At 50.6% G+C, this 25,663-nt stretch overlaps 1 protein-coding gene across 1 annotated transcript; it reads left to right on the top strand.

The window, feature by feature from the left end:
• Positions 1 to 3,823: 3,823 nt before the first annotated feature.
• ARHGEF5 (Rho guanine nucleotide exchange factor 5) lies at positions 3,824 to 24,208 on the top strand. Its single transcript, XM_056123931.1, has 14 exons — positions 3,824 to 6,524; positions 7,344 to 7,401; positions 8,466 to 8,530; positions 8,730 to 8,983; positions 13,988 to 14,148; positions 14,980 to 15,132; positions 15,377 to 15,506; positions 15,757 to 15,831; positions 16,182 to 16,271; positions 17,384 to 17,541; positions 18,462 to 18,623; positions 21,053 to 21,123; positions 22,679 to 22,783; positions 23,560 to 24,208. Exons 1-14 carry the CDS (start codon positions 3,824 to 3,826, stop codon positions 23,715 to 23,717), a joined length of 4,341 nt encoding a protein of 1,446 aa, XP_055979906.1. The 3' UTR covers positions 23,718 to 24,208.
• Positions 24,209 to 25,663: the final 1,455 nt, after the last annotated feature.

Below are 25,663 nucleotides of genomic sequence, written 5' to 3'. Positions count from 1 at the left end.
CTGTCCAATTTGCTTAGGAACTCTGAGCATGTTTCTAGACAGTTTTACCTTCGATTTCTTCCTATGTAAATCCGTCGGTCTTCTGTATGTCTTTAAAGATGCCTCTAGTTCTCATATCCCTTATTTCTCTCTCCCACTTATTCTTGCTTTCAAGTTAATGATAATTACAACATAGGTCATTTCACTGACCCTGAAATCTAGCCATGTATACTCTTTGGGATTATCCAATCTTCATTGGAACTCCTTTAAGAGGACATACTTTTATCCCCTTGCTAATGATATTTTTTAAATGGATATTAAATGATTTCTACCAGTGTCTTTCAACTATCAGGATACAAAAAATGGTAAAACTACACTCTGATCCACACTGTTTGAACTCTTCCCTTTCATCATGCAGTCAATCTTTATTGAGAGGCAAAGAGACAGAGCAGGTAGTAGGGAGGGTTGGTGCCGCCGTGAGGCTGACGGTCTGGTGAAGACATTAAACATGTCACATAAGTGAAGTGAGTGCTAGTGAAGGGTTCTCTCTGGCAGGAGAAGAAGATCGCAGACAGAGGAACCACACACGGCGCGTCTGTGGGAGAGAGAGGGAGAGGGAGAAATTAATAGAAGCAGAGACAGAGACAAAGACAGACGCTAATTTTTGCTCCATAGTGGGGTTTCTTTCACCCAGTGGTAGCCAGAAGTTACTCAGAAGACCAGAGGTTGCTAGGATAGGAGGAAGGGGAGGGGAAATAACACAGAACTTGAGTGAAACGCCTCCAGCACACGGGCAGTGCAAAGGGGGTAACAGTCTGTACCAGAACCCTAACTGCCAATTAGCAAAGAATGGAGGCAGGGTGGGAGGGAAGGAATGTTGGACTGGGGTGGACATAGGAATGAGGGGAGGGCCATCGACTCTCCAGTTGTGGAGGTGGGCTGTGTCTTTGTACATCAATACCAGAAACTTGTACAGTATTATAACTCCATCACCTCAATGACAATAAATAGATATTAATACAAAATTTAAACTAGGAGACTGGCTTACCCTAGATAACCCAGAAGCTACTGGGAATGGATCAAACAAAGTTGCATGGAGGCCCATTAACTCTCAGTGCAATGGCAACAGGGTATAGGGGTGGAGATGGGGGACAAGTCCATAATCTTTGGGGCTACCCAGGAGTTTAGGGCTCATCAGCCTTAGGGATGAACCAGAAGGGAAACAAAACTGTCTTCTATATTTTAGAAATTAGTTATTGAGTATTTTTAGATGATGGGCTGGGGCGGTAGTACCGCAGGTAGGGTGTTTGCCTTGCAGCCGACCTGTGTTCGATTCCTCCGCCCCTCTCCGAGAGTCCAACAAGCTACCGAGAATATCTTGCCCGCACGGCAAAGCCTGGCAAGCTACCCGTGATGTATTTGATATGCCTAAAACAGTAACAACAAGTCTCACAATTTGTTGTGAGATGTTACTGGTGCCTGCTCGAGCAAATCAATGAACAACGGGAGGACAGTGCTACAGTACAGTGCTATTTTAGACGATCTGGGTATTGTGCTAAACGGAAGCAATCAAATAAGAGGATGTGGTCCTCTTGACTTCTCCTCCCCTTCCCCTATTGTTGCTGTTGTTGTGAGGATGAGGCTCGCACACACTTGACTGTGCTGCCCATCAGGGCTTGCACATCTTTTTTTGAAACACTTGCCCAGACCAGGCTGTGATGGGCCAGAGATGGCACGGGATCTCTGGCCGCACCATGGGTCCCAGCCAGCAGGGCTTCCGAAACTGTGCTCTGAGCAATTGGGCAGCACCAGGGATTGAACTTGCAGCCTCACACTTGCAAGTCAGAACTTCGTTTTTGCTTGTGAGTCATCCTGGGGCCCCCAATCTTGATCTCACAAGGTTGCCATTCATTGTTTGAAATAATTCAAAATACCTAAGGATATCATCGCAACTAAGTGCTACAGAAAAGAACTAAAGTCGCTATAGAGTAACTCAGCAGAGTAGAGAGGAGGGCAGAACTTAGTAAAACCAGTGGGGAAATCTCTAGGAATTAATCTAGGAAAATCGGGTCTCACAAATAATAGGAACGTAATTCTCATTAGAGGGTGACAAGAACAACCTAAAATGAGCAGCCAATGGGCCTGCTAGAACCTCCCGCGAAGACTTTTTTATTTTTTTTGCTTTTTGGGTCACACCCAGCAATGCTCAGGGGTTACTCCTGGCTCTGCACTCAGGAATTACTCCTGGCGGTGCTTGGGGGACCATATGGGTTGCTGGGAATCGAACCCAGGTCGGCCCCATGCAAGGCAAACGCCCTACCCACTCTGCTATCGCCCCAGCCCCCCCGTGAAGACTTTTGGGGAGGTGGTAGCGTGGCCCTATTGAGGCTAGGTAGACCAGAGGACAGCAGGTATCAATAGCTCCTTTAACAGGGTAGAGAGATGAAAAGAGAAGTGGAATGCTCAGTTCTGGCGGATGGTTCCAGAAGGCAGGACCACCGGACACTGGGAGAGGAGAAAGAAGAAAAGCTCCACTCTGGCTGGCCTGCAAGTTATGGGTGCAGTGCCTCTCTATTCCTTTCTACATTCTTTATGGCACAGGAGATGAGGAATTCTGCACACTGCATGAAGTGCATGAAGGGGTGGGGGTGGGGGGGTCCAATTTGGAAAAGTCTTGAGAAGAGTTTTGCAAGACTAAAATGGAGAGAAGGTCAGTGAACTAATGAGGGTTCAGGGTTATTGGGTCTTCTTGAAGGGGGTGACCTTATACCCAGTCCTCTTTAGTCTTACTAAGTCTGGGCACTCCCTTGACTGCTACCCTACAGCTCAAAGAAAAACTTGTTCCGTTAGAGGCAGTGCCCTGCTAGATACTCTGGGAGATAGTCCAAGGCGGACCCTAAGGAAGGCAGCGTAGATGGTGTGTTGGCACCTTGGACAGTGGCCCCGGTGGCTGGACTGATGCTCCAAGCCCCCATGGATGGCTTAAGACGATGTCCTTTCAGACAGTGCTTCTCCAAGCTCTCGAATCCAGGGCGTGTCAGCAAATTGCAAGGGCCTGAGTCACTCCCTGTTGATGTCCAGGGAGTAGACAGGAGAGACAGGCTCTGACATAATCCAACTCTGAAAGTAATGACCGCTGACAGTATGTGGTCAGCCCGGGCAGCGGTATTGGGCACTTGTTAATCCCGCAGGAGGAATGGTCTTGGTCCCATGCAAGACAAGATGCCCTGCGTGGAAGAAAGGTCACCTGATACGTATCTGTTATGTAAATAAGTCATATGTTTTATAGTATCGATGGTTCATTTTGTTGTATCTATTATGTAAATACGTGATAAATTTTATAGCATCGATGGTTCATTTTGCTGAGTGCCTTTAGTCTCCGTGATTCAACACGGGACCAGAGGCCTGGCTCACTCTCTGGGAGCCCTGGACTGAACTGTCATCCGGACTGGGACAGTCTGCAGAAATGTCCTGCCGATTCTTGAAAAACTTCTTACCACTCTACTGACTGTGGTTTTCAACTATAGGTCCAAGGACCCGTGCTGGTCCAGTGGTATAAGAAGGTTGGAAACCGCTGCTTTCTAGCGTTTCCTTCTGATGGGTAAAAGCAGGAGAGGATGGAAACACATTGTCTTTTATTCCTGCCTAGGTTTCCTCCCAGATGGCGGCTGAGGAGGCCCAGCCCGGAGCCTTGACTCCCCACCCTGCCAAAGAGGAATTCAGTGCTGACCCAGAAGCAGTCTTGGGAAGCCACCCGACTCCTGAATGGGCACCGGAAACTCAAGAGAGCCAAGACCCCTCAGATCAGCAGACAGAAGGTGACAGCATCTGGGAGCACCAGCAGATGGGTTTAAAGCATGTGGCTGAGGATACAGCTGAGAGTCCGGTTCCTTTGTCCACGGAAACCACCGCAGACATGAACACCAACCCGGATGGCCCTGTGCCCAAGACCCCTGGCACTCACGGCCAGGCAGGCACACAGGCACCAGCTCCCCCAGAGGCCCACACCTGCCCCCTCCAAGCTGAACATCTCCTTGTGGCCCCAGGTCCCAGGGAAGCGGATAGTGAGGTGCCCGTGGGATTAACACCAGAACTCCCTCCTACGACGCTGGGCACTGGACACGAGGACGTGAGGGAGGAAGCATCTGTGGATCCCTGTGCCTGGACCAGCTCCTCGCAGGCCTGTGGAGAGCATCCCCCCGAAGCACGCCATCCAAGGGACCAGCTGGAGATAGAGGGGGAGTCGCAGAGTCAAGGGCAAGGAGGCCATGGGGGTCGCCCGGAACTGCAGGGACAGGGAGTCGAGGAAGAGAGGGAAGGAATGGCGGGAGAGGTTTGCCCCAGTGGCCTTTTAGGGGCGCAGCCAGGAGAGGTGCTGTGTGGCAGAGAGGGGAAACAGAGGCAGCAGAAGATGCTAGAAAATGGGAGGTTGGTAGAAGCAGGAGAAAGAGAGAGGCCTGAGGAGGGGGATTGGGAGGTCCCGGGTTATAGTGGGATTCAGGAGGGTGGGCAGAATGGGCTCCAGGATCGGAGAACTCTGCAGCAGGATGGTGAAAAGACAGATGTGAGGGGTCCAGAGAAAGACTGGGAGGATGAGTGGTCAGAGAAGGGAGCCGGAGAGCAGACCCAGAGGTCCGCAGAGGGGCAGGAGGCTGAGGCAGGGTGGCGCGAGGAGGGGCCCGGGGCTGGGGAGCCCCTGCAGGAAGTGGGGGGAGACGAAGGTAGTGAAGATGGGGAGCAAGATGGTCCTTCTCCACGGGCTCTGGTGGCCCCCGAACTCTCTCTGCTCGGTGAGGAGGCCTGTCTTCCCACTGCCAAAAGTCAGGGGGCCCAGCAGGAACCGAGGGCTGCGGAACTGTCCCCCAGACCTCAGTCTCTCGCCCAGCGGTCCGCGGGAGGCTCCCCCGAGCACATCCCCTCCGGGGGCCTTTCCCCTGCAGGACACTCAGCCAAGCAGGACCGAGCTCAGGATGGCCGGTTGATGGGATGTGAGTTGGAGCAAGGGCCAGTGTCAAGTCCTGGGGACAGGGACGTCTCTGCCACTCTCTCGGAGAGGCCCCCACAAATAGGAGCTGCTCCTGGTCTGGAGGACATCTCCCCCACCAGCCCCCCACTTGCAGCTTCCAGGAGGGAGCCCTCGCTGGACACCCCTCATCCAGAAACTTCCACAGCTCTTCTCTCACCTGTCAGCCCGTCTCCTGCTGGGGACCCCGAGACGCCCCCAGTCCTCCCCCGTGGCCCTTCGTCCTCCACAGTACACCCCTTGGACCCGGGCACCGGCCCCTACTGGACTCGCCCTAGGAGCCCCCTGGCCAACGGCTCTGATGCTCTTCACCCAAGGAGCAACTCATTCCCCGGTTCTCAGCGGCCCACGATGCCCCCAGACCTGGGGAGATCAGCCTTCTCCTCCTCCCATTCAGAGCTGCCACAGATGCCCCCCAGGTCTGCTTCCTATGGCCGGGGGACCCCTGAGATGGATGGGGAGAGGAGCCCTCGCGTCATTCCAGAACCTACCCCGGGGCAGCACGCACAAGACTGCACCCCGAATCCAGACAGCCAGCCACGGGGTGCCCCACACCATCCAGCCTCAGCCCCAGGGGCCCCGGCTTGTGTCTCTGTGGACGGGAGCACCTTGGGCCCCCCACCCGGCCGTGCCACGGAGGGGAGACCCCCGCACCCCGGCGGCCTCCCTACCCGGTCTCCGCAGCCTGCTCTGTTGACTCTGGGGCCCCCCAAAGTCCCACTTCCCCCAGTTCCTGATGCCCACGTGTCCCGGCAGCTGCGCCCACTGCCGTCCACCCCCGTCTCCGTCTCCCACCACCACCACGCCCAGAGATACAACAAGCCCCTGCCCCCGACTCCGACTCCGGACCCGACCCAACCTCACCCCGCGGGCAACCCCCGGACCTACAAGCCCCTGCCCCCGCTCCCCACTGCAGATCTCTCCTCCGAACCACCCCCCCTGCCCCCCAAGATGCGAGGCAGGAGCAAGAGCACGCAGGGGGTCCCCGCGCACACGGGAGCGCAGGGCGCGGCCAGGCCCGCGCAACACGAGTGGCCAGTCCCCACTGCCCCTGCCGCCGTCACCGTTGCTGCTGGACGGACCTCCTGGCCACCCGCCACCAGCCGACCTGCCGATGCCCTGACCGCGTCCGCTCGGACTAGGAGCAAAGGGGCCCCCGGGTTGGCGTTCAGCAACATGACGAACGTCCTGAGACCCTCTTCGTCCACCACCACCACGGCGGGGACCCCGGGGCAGCCGGTCCCGAGGCCTGGCCTGGGGCCCTTCACTCTGAGCAAACCTGTGATACAGGAAGATGCCAACGGCCTGCGGACCTCGCAGGATGGCTCAGCCAGGCGTCTGGGAAGGGCCGGCCACCCGCACCTGGAGAAGGCGTCCAGCTGGCCGCACCGGCGGGAGCCCGGGAGGGCCGCGGAGGACAGCGCTGGACAGGCCACCGCGCCTGCAGAGGGCACGAGCAAGCACAAAGGCTGGAACCGGCAGGGCCTGCGCCGACCGTCCATCCTGCCCGAGGGCACTGCAGGTAGGTGCGGAGTCGACCCTGCTCTCACCAGCCCTGCTACCTCATCTCCCCTTCCTTCCCTGTGTGCAGTGCAGAAGCCAGAAGAGCCGCTGAGCTCAGGTCACTGCTCCCTACTCTCCACCTCTAGCTCCCGGTAGATTTCCTTCTCTTCCTCCTTTTTATTTATTTATTTGTTCATTTATATTTCATTATTTGGTCACACCTGGCAGTGCTCAGGGCTTGCTCCTGGCTCTGTGCTCAGAGATCACACCTGATGGTGCTCAGGGGACCATCCAGGGGGCCAGAGATGGAACGAGGTCAGAGTTGAGCAAGTCTTTCTTGACTCGCCAGAATGTCATCATTTGAGGTCTGGTGACAGAAAGGAAGGGAACGCAGCCACTTTGAGGGCCCTGTTCACCCCTACCTGAGAGTGTTCATCTTTTCCACAAAGTGGCTGCGTTCCCTTCCTTTCTGTCACCAGACCTCAAATGATGACATCCTGGCGAGTCAAGAAAGACTCTTCTTGGGGCTGGAGTGATAGTACAGCGGGTTGAGCATTTACCTTGCATATGGCCGACCCGGGTTCGATTCCCAGCATGCCTTATGGTCCTTCGAGCACCACCAGGAGTGATTCCTGAGTGCAGAGCAAGGAGAGACCCCTGAGCATCACCAGGTGTGACCCAGAAAGCAAAAAAAAAAAAAGACTCTTCTTATTTCCTTCCACACTCTCACGATCTGCCCTACTCTTCCTTCCCCTCAGCAGGACCCTCTGTCAACCCCCGCTATGGGTCTTGCCAGCCTGTCCTCTGAATTCTCTTATTTCCTATGTGTCCCTCACAGATACGAGAGGTCTGGCCATGGAAAAATTCCCTGGTTCTTCCGACGCCATTGTTTATCGGTGAGTCGTCCTCCTTGCCCAGAGACCCCTCGGTACTATCCTTTCTTAGCATACTGAGATATCTGGTCCTTGACAAGCCTCATGGAACCCAGAGTGACTCATGTCTGTCTCTTCCAGGGGTGGGGATGAGGAGAGACAGAGACCAGGTAAAAGACCTCCTGGTCCCTGCACCCTCTGCCTTCCACCCGGTCTCCCCACCCCCCACGCCCAGACCCCTTCACCCGGGCTTAGATACAGGAAGCCTTTACCCCCGACTCCGGACACACCCTAGCCTCACCCTTAGAGCCAGGGTCTTCAGACAGTGCCCCTCCTAGAGGGTCGAGTGGAGGGTATAAGCCTCTACTCTTCCTTCCCATCATGGATCTTTCCTCAGAACCACCCTTTTTGCCCCCAAAGATGAGGGGCAGATCTTTTTGTTTGTTTGTTTGTTTTTGCTTTTTGTGTCACATCCAGCGATGGACAGGGGTCACTCCTGCCTCTGCACTCAGCAATTCCCCCTGGCGGTGCTCAGGGGACCCTATGGGATGCTGGGAATCGAACCTGGGTCGGCCACATGCAAGGCAAACACCCTACCCGCTGTGCTATTGCTCCAGCCCCAGGGGCAGATCTTTTATCTCCCTGGTTCTGTCCACTGAGCCCGAACCTCCTATCCTTCGAGACCCTTTTTTGCTATGAACCAATCCCACCCACTCTGAGTCCCACATGACTTTTCCCAGCACTCCCAAGTGGGTCAGATCTGGTGGCCGGAGTGATAGCACAGTAGGTAGGGCATTTGCCTTGCATGCGGCCAACCCAGGTTCAATTCCCAGCATCCCATAGGTTCCCGGAAGCACCGCCAGGAGTAATTCCTGAGTGCAGAGCCAGGAGTAACCCCTGTGCATTGCCAGGTGTGAACCCCCCCCCCAAAAAAAAAAAAAACAAGGAATCAGATCACGGCGTGCCTGCTCAGGGCACTTGGTCTTGACATTCCAGTTCATGTCCCAGAGGTCAGAGACATTCACCTGCTGTCAGCCGCCTGCTTCCCCAGGCAAAGATCCAGCAATGAGCCCTTCTCTTCTCCGCAGGGAGAAAAAACCCAAGGACGTGAAGGGAGGCTTCGCGAGACGCTGCTCCAAGCTCATCAACTCCTGTGAGTACTTGGGGATGGAGCAGGTGGCCCACCTGGGTGGCCGGTCCAGTAAGGGCAACTGCTGCCCATGGTGGGAGGCTGGGGACGGCTCTTGGGAGAGACACTCGCCTGCAGAGCGTCTGGGCAGCTTCCGCCCCGTGTGCCCCTGCGTGGCCCATCTGCCCTTCCCCCACCTGCCACGTGTCTTGTGCCCCATCAGCCCAGCTGCTGTACCAGGAATACAGCGACGTGGTCCTCAACAAGCAGATTCAGAGCCAGCAGCGGCTGGACAGCATCGCGGAAGAGCCCGGGCCGGACAGCCCCCGGCAGCCACAGCGGCCCCTGGCATCCCCCGAGCTGTCCGTGCAGCGCCTGTCCATGGTGTCCAGTGCTTCCCTCTGGCAGGAGATCCCCGTGGTGCGCAACAGCACGGTCCTGCTCTCCATGACCCATGAGGACCAAAAGCTCCAAGAGGTACCAGTGGCGGGTGTGGGGCGGCTGTGGTGAGCCGGTAGTGGCTGGGGCTAGGAGTCGGGCTTCCTCACTCAACACCCTCCCGGCTGACCATCCTCACCACCCATGCATGGGCATGCCAGGTGCCCGTGGGTCCCCTCCACACTGCTGCTGGGAGCGGCTGTCCTGTGTCACTGTTCTCCTTCCTCAGTGCTCCTTTATGCTGGTGTTTTCCCCCCAAGTTGTTGGTCTGGGAACAGGTGAAAAGAGAATTGGGTGGGTCTAGATTGAAGCTTGTCACTGCTGCTCCCAGGGATGTAGGCCTCACTCACAGCTTCCTCTTTGTGTGGTAAGGTCCATGCAGAAGCTCCTGGTGGGGCTCTGGACGTGCATCCCCACCCAGTGTCCTGGGGTATGTCGATCTCATCGATGCTTCGGAATAATGTACATCAGTCTCCAATTGGTCCTAGTTCCCAAGAGCAAAACTTAGTAGAGGCTGTTTGATGTTAAGTTAGGACCATTCACAGCTTTTCCTAGGAATAAAATTGGAAGCTGGGTTGGGATAGTTTTTCCCAGGGAGTCAGTGTGGCACCGTGTAAAGACATCGTGTAGTCCTGCTGAACAAGTTAAATTCCAGAGCAGCCTCCGTTTCCACGGGGCAGGATCCCCAGTTCAATATTTACTGACTGTTTAACTTTGACCACCTGCTGTGATCTTTCCCAGGTGGGGAAAATGGGTGGAGAGAGTGACTAAGAAGGGTAACACTGTAGCACTGTCCTCCTGTTGTGCACCGATTTGCTCTAGCGGGCACCAGTAACATCTCCATTGTGAGACTTGTTGTTACTGTGTTTGGCATATCGAATACACCACAGGGAGCTGGCCAGGCTCTGCTGTGTGGGTGGGATACTCTCGGTAGCTTGCCGGGCTCTCCGAGAGGGACAGAAGAATCGAACCTGGGTCAGCCCGCGTGCAAGGCAAACGCCCTACCCACTGTGCCATTGCTCCAGCCCTTGATAACCTAAGAAGGGTACGTAGTAGGACGGTGGCCTTGGAAGTCGGAATCCACTAAGGAGTGTGTAACAAGTCACTTGCCGAATCAGCTAGCCCTGAAAATGGATGGCGCTGGAGTGTCGGGCCCATCCGGCTGTCGCTGGTGGTCAGTGACTTGTGAGAGGGGGATGGGAACGTCTCAAGTACGGGGCTCGCCCGGGAAAAACCCCGCGGTGAGCCTTGAAGCCTAGGGCGTGGGCCCGGGTGGAGCCGTCGCAGGTGCAGGTGCAGATTATTAAATACCAGCAATGTACCTTTTTAGGGTGCAGACAAATGTCTGACTTAGGTTTCAAGTTTGGTTAACTAGAGTTTGGAGCTGAGCTTCACCATTCAATAGCTGTATTTCTTACTCAAGTTGTTAAAACTTCATTGAATTTCAGTTCCCTCGTCTAAAAATGAGAATAAAAAAATAAAAATGAGAATAAATTTCAAACAGGGTTGTTGTGTAGTTTTCAAGGAACTAAATCTTCCTGCCTTTAACCTGATGTCTGATGTAGTTTTATTAAGATTTATGCCCTTTTTTTTCTTTTTTTTTTCTTTTTTGGTTACACCTGGCGATGCACAGGGGTTACTCCTGGCTCTGCACTCAGGAATTACCCCTGGCGACCACAGGGGATGCTGGGAATCGAACCTGGGTTGGTCGTGTGCAAAGCAAACACCCTACCCGCTGTGCTATCGCTCCAGCCCCATATGCCCTACTTTTTTTTTCTTTTTTTTTTTTAATTAGTGAAACACCATGAGGTACAGTTGTAGATTTACAATTTTTTGTGCTTGGGTTTCGATTATACAATGATCAGATACCCATCCCTCCACCAGTGCCCATTTTCCACCACCATGGATAATATCCCCCCTACCCCCATCCCCCCCCACCCCCCCACCCCCCGCCTCTGTGGCAGGGCAATCCCCTGTGTTCTCTCTCTCCTTTTGGGTGTTGTGGTCTGCAAAAGAGTATGCCCTACTTTTAAGATGAGGAGCAGTAAAAATTTGACCAATAGGACTTAAGGCGCAGATATTAATTTTCTATTTACTGGGGCCAAAAAGAGGCAGTTTAGCTTTTCTTGGTCTTTTCGAAAGCTAAGGTCTAAGTGTTCTGTTACAACCTTAGCATTTAGATCGGGATATTTTTTAAAATCACTGATCAGGGCCAATGAAATAGTGCATTAAGATGTATGCAGAGCAATGACAATGATTTGATCCCCAGAACTATATATGTGCCCCAGGCACTGCCAGGAGTAATCACCGAGCACAGAGCCAAGAGTAACCCATGAGCACCACTGGGTATAAGCCCCCCCACCAAACACAAAATACAAACAAAACATCACTAATCCATCCCTTTCTGATAGCCCAAAGAGTCAGGAGAGGACACAAAGACCAGCTCTCTCTCCTGGACCCCACAGTAGGCAGGACTGGCAACACGAACCCCAGCCCTGGCCTCTTATACCTCTTATATACATGATTACCTACTGCCTTTTCCTAAAGTAGCCCTTCTGGGGCTGAAGGGCACTTGAGACTTCTTTCTTTTTTTTTTTTTATTTTTTTAATTTTTATTTGTGAAACACCATGAGGTACAGTTGTAGACTTACAAATGTTTGTGCTTGGGTTTCAATTATACAATGTTCGAGTACCCATCCCTCCACCAGTGCCCATTTTCCACCACCTCTGATCCCAGTATCCCTCCCACCCACCTTCCCCCCCATCCACCCTGCCTCTGTGACGGGGGTATTCCCTTTTGTTCTCTCTCTCCTTTTGGGTGCTGTAGTTTGCAAAAGAGGCATTGAGTGGCAATCATGTTCAGTCTATAGTCTACTTTCAGCATGCTTCTCCCATCCTGGGAGGATCCTCCCAACACCCTTTATTTGGTGCTCCCTTCTCTATCTGAGCTGCCTTTTCCCCTAGCATGTATGGCTGGCCTCCAAGCCATAGAGTGAACCTCCTGGTACTTATCTCGGCTATTCTTGGATGTTAGTCTCCTATTTTGTTACTTTATGTTTCCCAGATGAATGCAGTCTTTCTAAGTCTGTTCCTCTCGTTCTGACAGACTTCTTTCTTTTGATAATCACACCATCTTTGTAAAGAGTATCTCAATACCTACAGAAAAAGAGAAGAAATCAGGTTCAGGAGGGCTCCATAAGCCACCTAATATCATGGAGTGGGTGGGTGTTTGTCCAAAGACACGGATCATGATTCATTGTTGCAACATGTGAGGGTCATTTGGCAATGTTATGAGTGATCTGTGTACACATATATGCATGCATGCATGTGTGCGTGCGTGTGTGGGGTGTGTGTGTGTGTGGGGGGGGGTGTTCTATCCAGGCGTCTCTCTTGAAGCCATGTGCTTTGATGAAGAGCTAACCTAGCCAATCTAGAGGCAGGGCTCAGGCTTAACATGGCCCCTGCCACCGTCTCTACGTGGTGTTCTCAAGTGCTGTGTAACTTTCAAGTGCTGTGTAACTTCCGTAGAGCTACAACAGCACCCTCTCCTCAAATATCCTGCTTCTTTGCAGTTCCCTTTGTATCCATCACCTTCATTCCCTAAAGCTGTGTCTCTTCCAAAGGGCACCAGTCCAGTGAAAGACTCCATCCCTTACCCAACCACCCAGGTGTCAATGGGGTCTTCACTGTGACTTCCGCATGGCCAGTGCCACCACCAACCCTCCTATCCCCACCCCTGTTTGTCTAGTCAAGTGGTTGCTTCCAAACCAAGCTCTATTAGGAAATAGGCTTTTCTTTTATCCGAACTTCCTAGGATTGTTTCCTAACCAGGCTGTCTTCTGTTTTCCCAGTGCTTGTCCATGCTGTGTTTTGAATATCTTTATGGAGGGGTGGGGCGGGGACCTACCTCTGATCAAGGGGTTAGAGCAATAACACAGCAGGTAGGGCATTTGCCTTGCATGCAGCCAACCCAGGTTCGATTCTTCCACCCCTCTCAGAGAGCCTGGCAAGCTACCAAGAGTATTTCACTCACAGAGCCTGGCAAGCTACCTGTGACGTATTCAATATGCCAAAAATAGTAACAACAAGTCTCGCAGTTTGTCGTGAGACGTTACTGGTGCCCGCTCGAGCAAATCGATGAACCACGGGAGGACAGTGCTACAGTGCTACCTCTGATCAAATTATTCCCCTCCAGAGAGCCTTCTGTCTTCCCAGGAATCCAAAGTCCTTTGCATGATTCCCATAATCCCCCAGACCTCCTCTCTGTCTCTGCCTCCCAGCATCACCCCTGCTGCTCTTTTAGCACAGCGGGTAGGGCGTCTGCCTTGCACGCAGCCAACATGGCCGACCCGAGTTCGATTCCTCCGCCCCTCTGGGAGAGCCCGGCAAGCTACCGAGAGTATTCGATATGCCAGACACAGTAACAACAAAGTCTCCAATGGAGACGTTACTGGGCCCGCTCGAGAAAATCGACGATCAACGGGAGGGCCTTTACTTACTTACTTAACCTTATCTTGCCTTTTGGGAAAAAGTACAGCTTTGATTAGGACTTTAATATTTGAGACCTTATCTAATAGGGTCGCTGGAGCGATAGCACAAGGGTAGGGCATTTGCCTTGCGCACGGCCTGCCTTGCTGACCCGAGTTCGATTCCTCCGCCCCTCTCGGAGAGCCCGGCAAGCTACCGAGAGTATTCGATATGCCAGACACAGTAACAACAAAGTCTCCAATGGAGACGTTCCTGGGCCCGCTCGAGCAAATCGACGATCAACGGGAGGGCCTTTACTTTACTTTACTTTACTCTTGTTTCCCAGTCTGATCAGTGCATTTCAGAGACTTGGAAGCGTCTTTTGCTTTCACAGTTGAGAAGACTTGCACTTGTGTTCACCTTTCAGATGCTTCTCCAGCCTCAGCTTAGGACAGTGGGCTGTACAACCATCTCTCTTGATTGCCCCTCCTCCCCTAATGCCTAACACAGTATCTCGGGCTCGCCTGGGACTCTATAAATATGTTAAATTAGTTTTTCTCCTCCCCCATCCTCTAGGCCAAGTTTGAATTGATCGTCTCTGAGGCCTCCTACCTGCGCAGTCTGCACATCGCCGTGGACCACTTCCAGCTCTCGGCCCTGCTGCGGGCCACCCTCTCCAACCAGGACCACCAGTGGCTCTTCTCCCGCTTACAGGATGTGCGTGATGTCAGCACCACGTAAGACACCCTGTCGCCCCAAGTACTGCTTGCTGCCTTTACCCTGCAGGGCTTTCTTGGGTTCTCCTCTCATTGCCCTCTGCAGGACTGCCAAGGGCTGTAGGGACCGAGAGGAGAGAGATCAGGAAGTTGGGAGATGTGGGTGGATAGATTCATTCATGGGCTGTAGCACTGTAGCACTGTCCTCCCATTGTTCATCGATTTGTTCAAGCGGGCACCAGTAATATCTCCATTGTGAGATTTGTTGTTACTGTTTTTGGTATATCGAATATGTCACAGGGAGCTTGCCAGGTTTTGCCGTGCCGGTGGGATACTCTTGATAGCTTGCCAAGCTCTCTGAGAGGGGCGGAGGAATCGAACCTGGTTTGACCACATGCAAGGCAAATGCCCTACCCACTGTACTATCGCTCCAGTCCATTCATGGGCTATGGCCCAAGAAATGCATCTTGGCTTGTGGGTTTGGATGCACAGCCTTTGGGCAGCTCCTAAAGCTCAAAAGACTGAAGCAGGAAGAGACTGGAGTGATAGCACAGTGGGTAGGGTGTTTGCCTTGCATCCAGCCAACCCAGGTTCGATTCCCAGCATCCCAGATGGTCCCCTGAGTACCACCAGAAGTAATTCCTGAGTGCGAAAGCCAGAAGTAACCCTTGTAGCACCAGAGGGTTAGATCCTGGCCCTACTCGGGCCGGCCTTGAAGTAGACTCAGGTATGGAGCCAGTGGTGGAGTCGAGGTCAGTGTGTGGGAGTTACAGTAGGCTTGCAGATGGGGATCGAGGTCAGCCCACTGTGCAACAGAGACCCGCAGTTCTCACAAGATCCAATACTGTCCAGGTTCCTTTCAGACCTGGAAGAAAACTTCGAGAACAACATCTTCACCTTCCAAGTCTGCGATGTCGTCCTGAACCACGCTCCCAACTTCCGCCGGGTCTACCTGCCCTACGTCACCAACCAGACCTACCAGGAGCGCACCTTCCAAAACCTCTTGTGAGACTTGAGCCCCGTTCACTGCTCACGTGGGCCCTTCCCTCCCCCGACCCAGCGGCCTGGCCCCACAGCTCATGGGGTGTCCGTGTGCTCTGTAGTCTAAGCTTTGGCCTGCCTCCAGAGGTGATGCCCATCTGGGCCTCTTCCTTCCCATCAAGCCCTCAGACACTTCCCCAGCCACCCAGGCCTTCTTTATGCCCAAGAGTGCCCTGGCCCCTCCTCACCCAGTTCACTCTCCACACAGGAACAGCAACAGCAGTTTCCGAGAGGTCTTGGAGAAGCTGGAGAGTGACCCCGTGTGCCAGCGCCTTTCGCTCAAGTCCTTCCTGATTCTTCCCTTCCAGCGCATCACACGTCTAAAACTGCTGCTCCAGGTATAGAAGAACCCCCCCCCCAACACACACACCCCCAGCTGCTCTCTCTTTGCCCCAAGGGATGCTCTTAGAAAACCCCAAGCCCAGGACTGCCCCGTTTCCTGCTTCTCTCCCACATCCGGTGGCTGATGTCGAGTCACTCTCAGTCTCCCTGTCTTGCTGTGAAAATGGATTAGCCACGGGCCCATCCCAAGCCACACTTCCTGTCTCCCCACCCCTTCTTTTCCTCTGGTTCCTGTTTATTCCGTAGAACATTCTGAAGAGAACACAGCCGGGCTCCTCAGAGGAAGCAGAGGCCACCAAGGCACATCATGCCCTGGAGGAGGTAGGCAACACCCCCTCCCCCAACCCCTTTCTGACCTTCTCTGGTTCTTTCCAGAGAATTCTCCTCCCATGTAGGCCAGGAAACACAAGACTCCTGCCCCCTCAACACAACCACCCAGCCTCCAACTATGCGCCCGTCACACTCCATGCCAAGGCCCTGAGCTCCCTATCATAACCCTCCCCCAGATAAAAATCTTACTTTCCCTCAACACAGAAGGTTCTGTCAGCTCATGCCAAAAGAGATCTGCATGGGATGTTGTCTTTGCTCTACTGCAGTCCAAAGAGCAAGGCTGTCACAAAGCCAATGACCTCTCACGCCGTGCTCCCTCTCTTTCCTCACCCTGCTCACAGCTGATCCGAGACTGCAACGAGAACGTCCGGAAAATGCGTCGAACCGAGGAATTGATCTACCTGAGCCAGAAGATTGAGTTTGAGTGCAAAGTGAGTCCTCTCCTGTGTCCCGACCCTGCCATACAGGGAACCCACCATCACCTTCTCACACAGAGCCATCCTGTCCACCCCCCACCCTCGTCTCTCCTGACTGATCTCTGCATGCCTTCAGTTCTGTCCGTTAGCGGGGTGACCCAAGTGAGGATTTCAGTATCCCCAATACATAATGAAGTCAAAGAGGGAAGACGCAGATCCATCTAGAATAGACTGTCAGATGGAAAAGCCAGGAGGCTGCATATGTTTGCTTATGTTTTTCTGCATAAAGAAACTTGGAAGGGGACGTAAGATGCAAAGGTTGAGAGAGAAAGAGTGTATGTGTGCTCTCAAGAACTGGACAGATGAGGGGGAACTTCTACTGTAAGCCACTAAAGATTTATTTTTGGCATTTGAGCCTTTCAGTGTTATATTACGTGTCTGTGTAATCCAAGCAAAGCATTGCAAAATCAACTCTCTATATAGGACCAAAGTCTCACGTCTAAATGCATGTCCACAAGAGACATTGTACATTAGAACTCCAGCCCGGAGCAGATATCATCCTTACTGCTCAAGAAAAAAGAGAGTTCCTTGCTTGTGTATTAATCACAGTTCATTATTCTTTGTTTTTTTTTACATCAGTTTCAGCTCCAAGCAGACGCTAACATTTTCATGCCCATTGGCACATTTGTCCAATTGTTCCTCTCATCTCTTTTTTTTACAACGAGAGAAGGGAAAGATGGCAGAACAGCAGAACAGCTCTCACTCTTCCATCTCAGACACTCAACCCATTCCCCGGCCTGTCCCTTCATGAGCCCCATCTGAGTTCTTCCACCTCTGCGTGTTGGTCTTTTCAAGCTGAGCTGCTCATCGAATCCCATCTTAGTTTGGACCCCGGGCACCTTCTACTTGCCTCATCTACCAGCCTTGCAGCTGTGAAACAGTAGACAGTGACAGTTAGGGATTCGGAGGGATGGCGTTTTAGGGGGTTGGATCCTGGGCAAGAAGGAAAGTGAGGAAGGCACAATAGTCAATGGGAAATTAGAGAGGGAGAGGTATGACCTGACAGGAAATGTTCTACTTGTCCTGCCTGAGCTGCCACCTGCTCACTCTCCCCCTCAACCCTGTAGATATTCCCACTCATCTCCCAGTCCCGCTGGCTGGTGAAAAGTGGCGAGTTGACGGCCTTGGAGTTCAGCGTGAACCCGGGGATGCGAAGGAAGCTGAACACTCGTCCTGTGTACCTGCACCTCTTCAATGACTGTCTGTTGCTGTCTCGCCCCCGAGAGTGAGTGCCTGGAATGGGGGACTAGAACCCAAGAGGGAAGACAAGGGAGGAGGCAAGAGGGAAGGATTGACAGACAGAGAAGGGTATTTTTCTAGGGCATCCCTAGGGAAACCCTATTTAATGGTTCAACCCAATGGAGTCTAGCTCTTGGTTTTGAAAAGTAAGGAAAGAAAGAGAAAAAGTCCAGTGCAAAAAAGGGGGACACCAACAAAAGCTGTCACACGAGAACATGGCAGGACCCTAGTATAGATAGGTAGCACTGTAGCACTGTCCTCCCGTTGTTCATCAGTTTGCTTGAGCAGGCACCAGTAACATGTCCATTGTGAGACTTGTTACTATTTCTGGCATTTCGAATACGCCACGGGTAGCTTTCCAGGCTCTGCCATGTGGGCGGGATACTCTTGGTAGCTTACTGGGCTCTCTGAGAGGGACAGAGGAATCAAACCTGGGTCGGCCGCATGCAAGATTAGCGCCCTACCCACTGTGCTATTCCTCCAGCCCAGTATAGATAGATAGATAGATAGATAGATAGATAGATAGATAGATACAGGACAGAATGCAGCAAATCACTCTAGCACGTTCTCAGATTCATGTATCTGTGGTTTCTTCGGGATAGGCTTAAAACAAGGGAGAGACAATTCCAGAGCCTCGTTCTTTGGTCCCAGCATAAAATCAACACAGTTCTGCCTCTTCAACTCCTGAACATGATGAAACTCCATTTACACGAGATGTGTGATTTATCAGGATGCCTGGGGATTCTGGGATTTTCATACTGGGAACAAGTTCACTCTGTCTTGTGTTTTTTTGGGGGAGAATTTGTCCAGCTTTAGATACAAAGGCTGGGGATTTTGAAGGAAAAGATAGGAGGGTGGGTGAAGTTTGAAAACTGTAGTTCATACCAAAAAACTTTGTATTTGCAGGGGCGGCCGGTTCCTGGTATTTGACCACGCTTCCTTCTCCTCCTACCGGGGAGAAAAGTGTGAAATGAAGTTACATGGACAACACAAAAACCTCTTCCGGCTCTTCCTGCGGCATAATACTCAGGGCGCCCAGGCTGAATTCCTCTTCAGCACCGAGACTCAGTGAGATGGGGCCAACCCCAGAGGAGTTGGGTGGGGGACGTTGAGGGAGGACTCGGGAAGGAAATTAGACCAAGGCAGGACATCTATTCAGAAGAGTATCATAGAGCCCCTCCAAAATTAGGCAACTGGGGTTCATCAAAACAGTAACTCAAACCCAAACTTGCAGGGCTAATAAATAGCTTGAGGATAAAGGTCTGGGTGGAGTGATAAGGTTACTCTGAAGACTTAGTCTCGGTTCTGTAGGCTGCACTCAAGAAGGACAATTGTCTGTGAGGTAGAAGAAAACCCGTGGGCAGAAAAACACTGGTTCTCAAAGTTGATCGCACATCAGAATCACTGGAAGAGCCTTTAAAACGCTGATGCTTAAGGCCCATCCTCAGAAATTTTCTGATATAGTTGCCCTGGTGTGGTCCAGTCTTCGTCCATGTTATTAGGAATATTGGAATTTATTGGGCTAGAGTGATAGCACAGCGGATAGGGCATTTGCCTTGCTTGAGGCCGACCCTCCATCCCTCTTGAAGAGACCGGCAAGCACCAAGAGTATCCCGCCCGCACAGCAGAGCCTGGAGAGCTCCGCATGGCATATTTGCTGTGCCAAAAACAGTAACAACAAGTCTCACATGTAGCCTTTACGAGTGCCCACTCCAGCAAATCTATGAACAACGGGAGGACAGTGCTACAGTGGAATTTATTAGAATTTTTCCAAGTCCTCCAGTTGATTCATATATGAACGTTTGAACACTGGGTAATAGAGAGTAACAAAAGAATTGGATTACTGACATTCCCTAGCATGTGCCTATGTGCAGAAACCAGCCACACCTCAGTGCCTGCAGCTGATGGGATGGCAAGGGAATCTCCCACACGCTCAGGTACTTCTCACAAGACTCGATCCATTCCACCTTCGAACTCAGCCCTCTGCTGAGCAGAAATCCTTAGTGTTGAGAACTTCAACCTGCTCCTCTGTTGAATAGTAACACAAACTACTCATCCCCTTAGAGATTTTGAAGAGGATTTTAAGACCTGGTTGGCAGTGATTATCCTACCAGACAGCTACAAGACTGCAGCTAATATTGCTACTGTCCAAGAGCATAGAAATCTCTTCTTTAAAAAGCCTGACATGTGCCAATCATCAGGAAGATCTGAGCGTTTCTAAGGACAGTTGAGGTTCCTCATGTGTTAGCATCTTTGTGTTTTGTGCCTTAGAAGAGACTTCGGGCTGGATAGGTAATGCCTGTTCCCACCCATGGAACTAAGGTTCTGACAAAAGGCATGTGTGTGAGACATTGTCTGAGTCTCAGAATCAGATGCAGGTTCATGTTCTTGTTTTAGCACTTTGGGAAGCCTCTTTCTGGAGCAGTAAAAGGGTCAATTCTCAATGATTTGGAGTGTTCAGAAGCGAAGGGAAATATAATAGGAAAGAAAGAACAACCTTCAGATAGTTACAAAATTAGGGTTGGGCTAACACGACCCCCACCCACCCCGAAAAATGTTATTTGATTTATCTCCTACATCTAATTATAATTACAGAGAATCAGGGCTGGAGCGATAGCACAGCGTTCGCCTTACAAGCGGCCAACATGGCCGACCTGAGTTCGATTCCTCCGCCCCTCTCGGAGAGCCCGGCAAGCTACCGAGAGTATTCGATATGCCAGACACAGTAACAACAAAGTCTCCAATGGAGACGTTACTGGGCCCGCTCGAGCAAATCGACGATCAACGGGAGGGCCTTTACCTTTACCTTTACCATTTCCATCTCTGAGATATTTGATTGAAGGGAGGTGTGCAGAAGAGTATTAATAATCATGCAAAGTGAGGGAAGGAATGTAAAGGTGAATTTTTGCTTAGTACACTCGCCCAGTGGGTAGTGCGTTTGCCTTGCACGTGGTTGACCCAGCCAACCGGGGTTCGATTCCTCCGCCCCTCTCAGAGAGCCTGGCAAGCTACTGAGAGTATCTCGCCCACACGGCAAAGCCTGGCAAGCTCCCCATGATGTTTTCGATATGCCAGACACAGTTACAAGAAGTCTCACAATGGAGATGTTACTGGGTCCGCTCGAGCAAATCGACGAACAACGGAGGACAGTGCTACAGTGCAGTGCTAACACTCTCCGCCATGGAAAAATTGACCTTGCGTAATTGACAGTTGTGGATAATTGAGTTTATGCCCCCACTTGAAAGATAGGCAGTGCTATTAGGAGGCAAGCGTCCAAAGGGGCGGGGAAGAGGAAGAATGAAGGGTGACAGGGTACCTTAAGTCCAAGTTCCTGCCCTATTTCCAACCAGGCAGAATCCCATCCACTTTTGTCCACAGCATCATTGGATTAGACACCATGGGAACGAGACAAGCTCTTCCTTCCCACAGTCAAAGCCCTTCCCCGTCTTACACCCCCAAGCAGCAGAGGCTGCAATGACTCTACTTTGCTTTCTTAGAAGTGAGAAGCTGCGGTGGATATCAGCCTTGGCCATCCCGCGAGAGGACCTGGACCTTCTGGAGTGCTATGGTGAGTGAGGATCTATGTGGGCAAGAAAAATGGCAGATTCAGGAGTCTTGTTTTGGATTTAAGGATTTGGAGGCTGGGGCGGGGGCTGGGGGGCGAAACTAATGTTTTATTTGTTTACTGCTAATGTTTTATTTTGATTTTACCAACTTGATGGTCCTGGGGAAGTAAGAGGAGATAGGGAGATATGTTTTGGGTCCCTTTTTGTCCTAGCTTCCACAGAACCATAAACACACACACACACGCACACACACACACACACACACACACACACACACACACACACACACACATTGTGAATGTGTCAGCTCTCATGCCAACCCTGGATTTCTGGACCTTTTAGAAATTCCATAATTTTTCTCCAGCAAAAATTCCTTAGTTTGGGACCACAGAGATATAGTACAGTGGATAGGGTGCTTGCCTTATCCTTTTCTGGTACCCTCTCTGTTCCCCCAAACTCTGCCAGGAGTGAATCCTGAGTGCAGAGCCAGAAATGAGCCCTGAGCTCTGCTGGGTGTGGCTCACAAAACAAAAACATAACAACAACAAAAATTCCTTCATTTCTGTGCAGAGAGGAAATGAACACAAAGGGTGTTTATTGACGTCAAAGAAGGAACAGATACAAAGAAACCCGAACCAGGAAGCAGGGAAAGCAGGCTGTGGGCTGAGTTGGCTGAGTTTCATCAGCTTGTTTGGTGTGAGATCCGCCTGCTCCCCGGTGCATGAGGAGGGTGGAATAATCCCTCTTGTCACTGAGGTCCTGTGTGTGGTCCAGAGGGATGAAGTAAAAAGAGCCATGTTCAACTTTTGCTTTTTGAGTTTTCCAAGAGGACCTGTACAGAGCAGTAAAGTAGTCATAAATCTACCTAAGATGAAAAGCTTATAGGTCAGGTGTACTCCGAGGCTTATCATCTTGAGCTTCAAACGGTGAACGTTCACAAAATATAGAAATGTAGAAAATTCAGAACATCCTCAAAAATCATCCAAATCGACCCAGTCTCAGTAAAAGAGGAAACAGAAGCTAAAAGGAATCTATGCAAAATCAGTGCATGGCTCACATCACTTGGAACCCTGCATTGTGCTCTGGGCATTGGGCACTGGGTTGAAAATGGAAGAGTGATTCACGGGCACAGATTTTACGATCTCACAATAAAGGCAGAGCCGTTAGATAACAGAGTAATGATGTGGCTGACACAAACATTCCGAAATTGACTTAGCCAATTATTCCGAAACAGATTCAGAATCCAATGAGGACTAAAGAGTTAAACAGGTTTCAGAATGAAGATACATCTTTAGCTGAATCTCACATTTGTAATAATGACTGTAATAATGACTGAGTCTAGGGGACCACAGATATTTCTCAACTCGCCTGGAGAAATAGAAGTTTTGGACTTATTTCAGTCCTGTTGTGTGTATTTCCTCAACAACCATTTTGTGCCCTGTTCTATTCTGTCACCTTCCCAAACTTCCTTCTCTTCCCCTTCCTTCTCTTCCCTACTTTTCCCAACAATGACTGCTCTTCTTCCCTAACATCTCTTCACACTCTTCTCATCCAAAGACTCCCCTCAAGTCCAATGTCTTCGAGCCTACAAGCCCCGGGAGAATGATGAGTTGGCTTTGGAGAAGGCTGACGTGGTGATGGTGACTCAGCAGAGCAGTGATGGTAAGAGGCAGTGTGTGTGTGTGTGTATGTGTGTGTGTGTGTGTGTTGGAAGCAGGGGGCAGGGGGGGTGGGGGGGTGCACTGGCACTATAGCTGGGACTCTCTTGGGGAAATCTGTTGGTTCAGGGCTGCTGGGACAAAGTGTCACACACTGGGGATTCAGACATCACACATTTATTATCTCAGAACTCTGGGAGCCAGTAGGTATAAATCAAGACAGTGTGGGTCTGGCTCCTCTAGAAACCTCTGGAAGCTCCTTTCACTCTCTCCCAAGTCCTGGTAGCCCCAGATGTGTCTTGGCTTATGGCAGTGTGATTTCATTGTCTCTCTGTCTTCATGTGGCCATCATCCTTGTGTCTCTGTGAGGGATGTGTGTGTGTGTGTTGTGTACGTGTGTGCAAATGTCCCTCTTTTTGTAAGGACATGAATTTTATTACATTCATGGCTCCCTTTCCTCAAGGATGACTTCATCTTAGTTTATTATACCTGCAGCAATCCTATTTCCAAATAAGGTCACATTGTGTGGTATTTGAGGTTAGGACTGCAACGTGTATTTTGGGGAAACATCGTTCAACCCAGATATATAGATTTTAAAGACCCAGGAGTAAACAGACAGACCTAGGCAGCTAAGGGTAGTGCTTTGGGAGATTAGATTTCCCGGGCTGGAGACCCTCCCACCCCTTCACCGTGAGGATTTTACAAAGTTTTGGGGAAGGAGATGTAGAGGAAGTCACTATGAGTCTTCCACGGATAACTGTCTCTCTTCTGTACACACAGGTTGGCTGGAAGGCATGAGACTGTCAGATGGGGAGCGAGGTTGGTTCCCTGTACAACAAGTCGAGTTTATTTCCAACCCAGAGGTCTGGGTGCGGAATCTGAAGGAGGCCCAACGAGTTAAGATGGCGAAACTCCAGCTGGTAGAGCAAAAGACCTAGCGGTGGTCTGAGAAGAATCTCATGAGCATCAGAACAAGACGTGCCTGCCGAGACCTGGCCCCAGAGCTCTGCAGTAGAGGCTTCCATGGACCGAGAACCAGACTGTGGAATTCCCCAGGACAGAATCCAGCTGTCCCCCACCTCCTCTTCTGTGCCTTGTGCTTGGTGAGGGGATTTTGAAGCACCTCATGCTGGTCTCTAGGAACTTTTTCTCCTAGGAAAATGGACCCAAGAAGCCAAAGTCAAGGAACTTTACTTCTAGTCCTTAAACAATCTCTGCTTCTAGAGGACAGATTAGGAGCTGACCGGCCTTTCTGTCGTGACCGTGTGGTCAGGAGAACCTGACCTCAGTCCACTGCAGAGGGAAATTTAAGGGCAACCTGCAGATCAGGTAGAAGGGTCAACTTGGTGACCTCGAAGCCATCTTCCAATCCTAGAGACTTTCCGTAATTGTTGGGGTGAGGTCGGTGCCTGTGTCTCTGGGATCTCTTAGGTGGTGACGTGAGAATAATATGCTCTCACTCTAATAAACCTGGCACTTCTTCAAATATTCGCTTCTCATTCTTGTCAGCATAAACTTGGTTTGAAACACCAGATTCCTTGAGGATTTGACTTTGGAGTCATGAAAGATCCAAGAGGAGAAGGACGGTAGGGAAGATAGCTCCAGGTTTCCGAGTGATAACTCCTGAGTGTTTGGGCAAATTTTCTGCTTGTTCTCCCCCCAGTTCCCGCAGAAGGCACTGGGAGGCATTTGATGATGATGAAAGGATCACTCTAACTTATCTTTTTTCCTGTTTCATAAGATAAGGTATTAGCTTAGCTTGAGTGGATTTGTATATCTTATTCATGACTTGATGTTCTGACCTGAATGATCGTGAAATGTTTTTTTTTTTTTCTTTTGGGCTGACATCCAGCTATGCACAGGATTACTTTTGGCTCTGCACTCAGGAATTACTCCTGGCTGTCCTTGGAGGACCATCTGGGATGCTGGGAATTGAACCTGGGTCAGCTGGGTACAAGTCAAACCACCTACTGTGCTGTCGCTCCAATCGTGGAAAGATCTCAGTGGTTTCATTCTCTTTGTGGGCAGTAGTATAAGATAAAGATTCCTGGAATTCAAGCAAAGAGACCAAAGCTGCAGTTCCCATGTTTCTGTGATTCAGTCTGTGTCTTAATTGCCTTTCATGTAAAATGCAGGACTGGACGAAATTACCTCCAAAGTCCTGGTCAGCAATACAGTGTTTGATTCTCTGTCTCCTTTCCCATTTGCAAAGCATTACTACATTTTAATTAACTCATTTTGTCATCTTGAGCCCTCAGATATTCATAGCACAACCATCTTTCCATCATTTTTAGGGGGGCTCAAAAGTAGAATTGCATTGCAACTTTATACAAAGGTAAGGCTCATGCTATCAGTGTTGTCCTATGTCCAATGAATGATTTGAAATGATAGTTTCACTTTTGATAGTTGATTTGGTTTTGAATCCATCCTGAAATATGTGACTTTTCATTGACCTATGAAAGTTGTCACTATAATAAAGATGGGGTTAATATTATTTTATGTGAAACAGACTGGTTGAAACTACCAAAAAATCCAAAATAGGGGCGTCTGAAAGAAGCTCAGTGAAGATCAATCACAATTTTTGCAATACTAGTGTTCTGTTAATATATAAAAATTTATATGCACATATTATGTCAGCTAATTAGTTCTTATTAATAGTTACAACAACAAATCTAATTCAAATTATTTGTCCAAACAAAAATTTGAGTCGTTGCTATATAACTCAAACAAAACCATTTTTAATTTTATATTTTCTAGGTAAATTCTCCCTTATTTTACCAGTGATCAAATATTAGTACTTGAGTGATATGCATGCAAGTAATTTTGTTTTTAGTTGAATGCTTATCTTCTTGTATCCTAAGGCGTCTCAAACAACCTTGAAGCT

This window comes from Sorex fumeus, unplaced genomic scaffold, assembly GCF_029834395.1.
Source record: "Sorex fumeus unplaced genomic scaffold, SorFum_2.1 ptg000048l, whole genome shotgun sequence".
NCBI classification, from domain to species: Eukaryota; Metazoa; Chordata; class Mammalia; order Eulipotyphla; family Soricidae; genus Sorex; species Sorex fumeus.
The sequence above is the reverse complement of the archived record's forward strand: the minus strand, read 5'-3'. Positions and strand labels throughout refer to the sequence as shown.

Coding starts and splice junctions, on each gene's coding strand:
- ARHGEF5 (XM_056123931.1), top strand. CDS start 3,824: ATGGGTTTAAAGCATGTGGCTGAGGATACAGCTGAGAGTCCGGTTCCT. Junction 6,525..7,343: donor CCTGCCCGAGGGCACTGCAG/GTAGGTGCGGAG, acceptor TGTCCCTCACAG/ATACGAGAGGTCTGGCCATG. Junction 15,832..16,181: donor CACATCATGCCCTGGAGGAG/GTAGGCAACACC, acceptor CCCTGCTCACAG/CTGATCCGAGACTGCAACGA.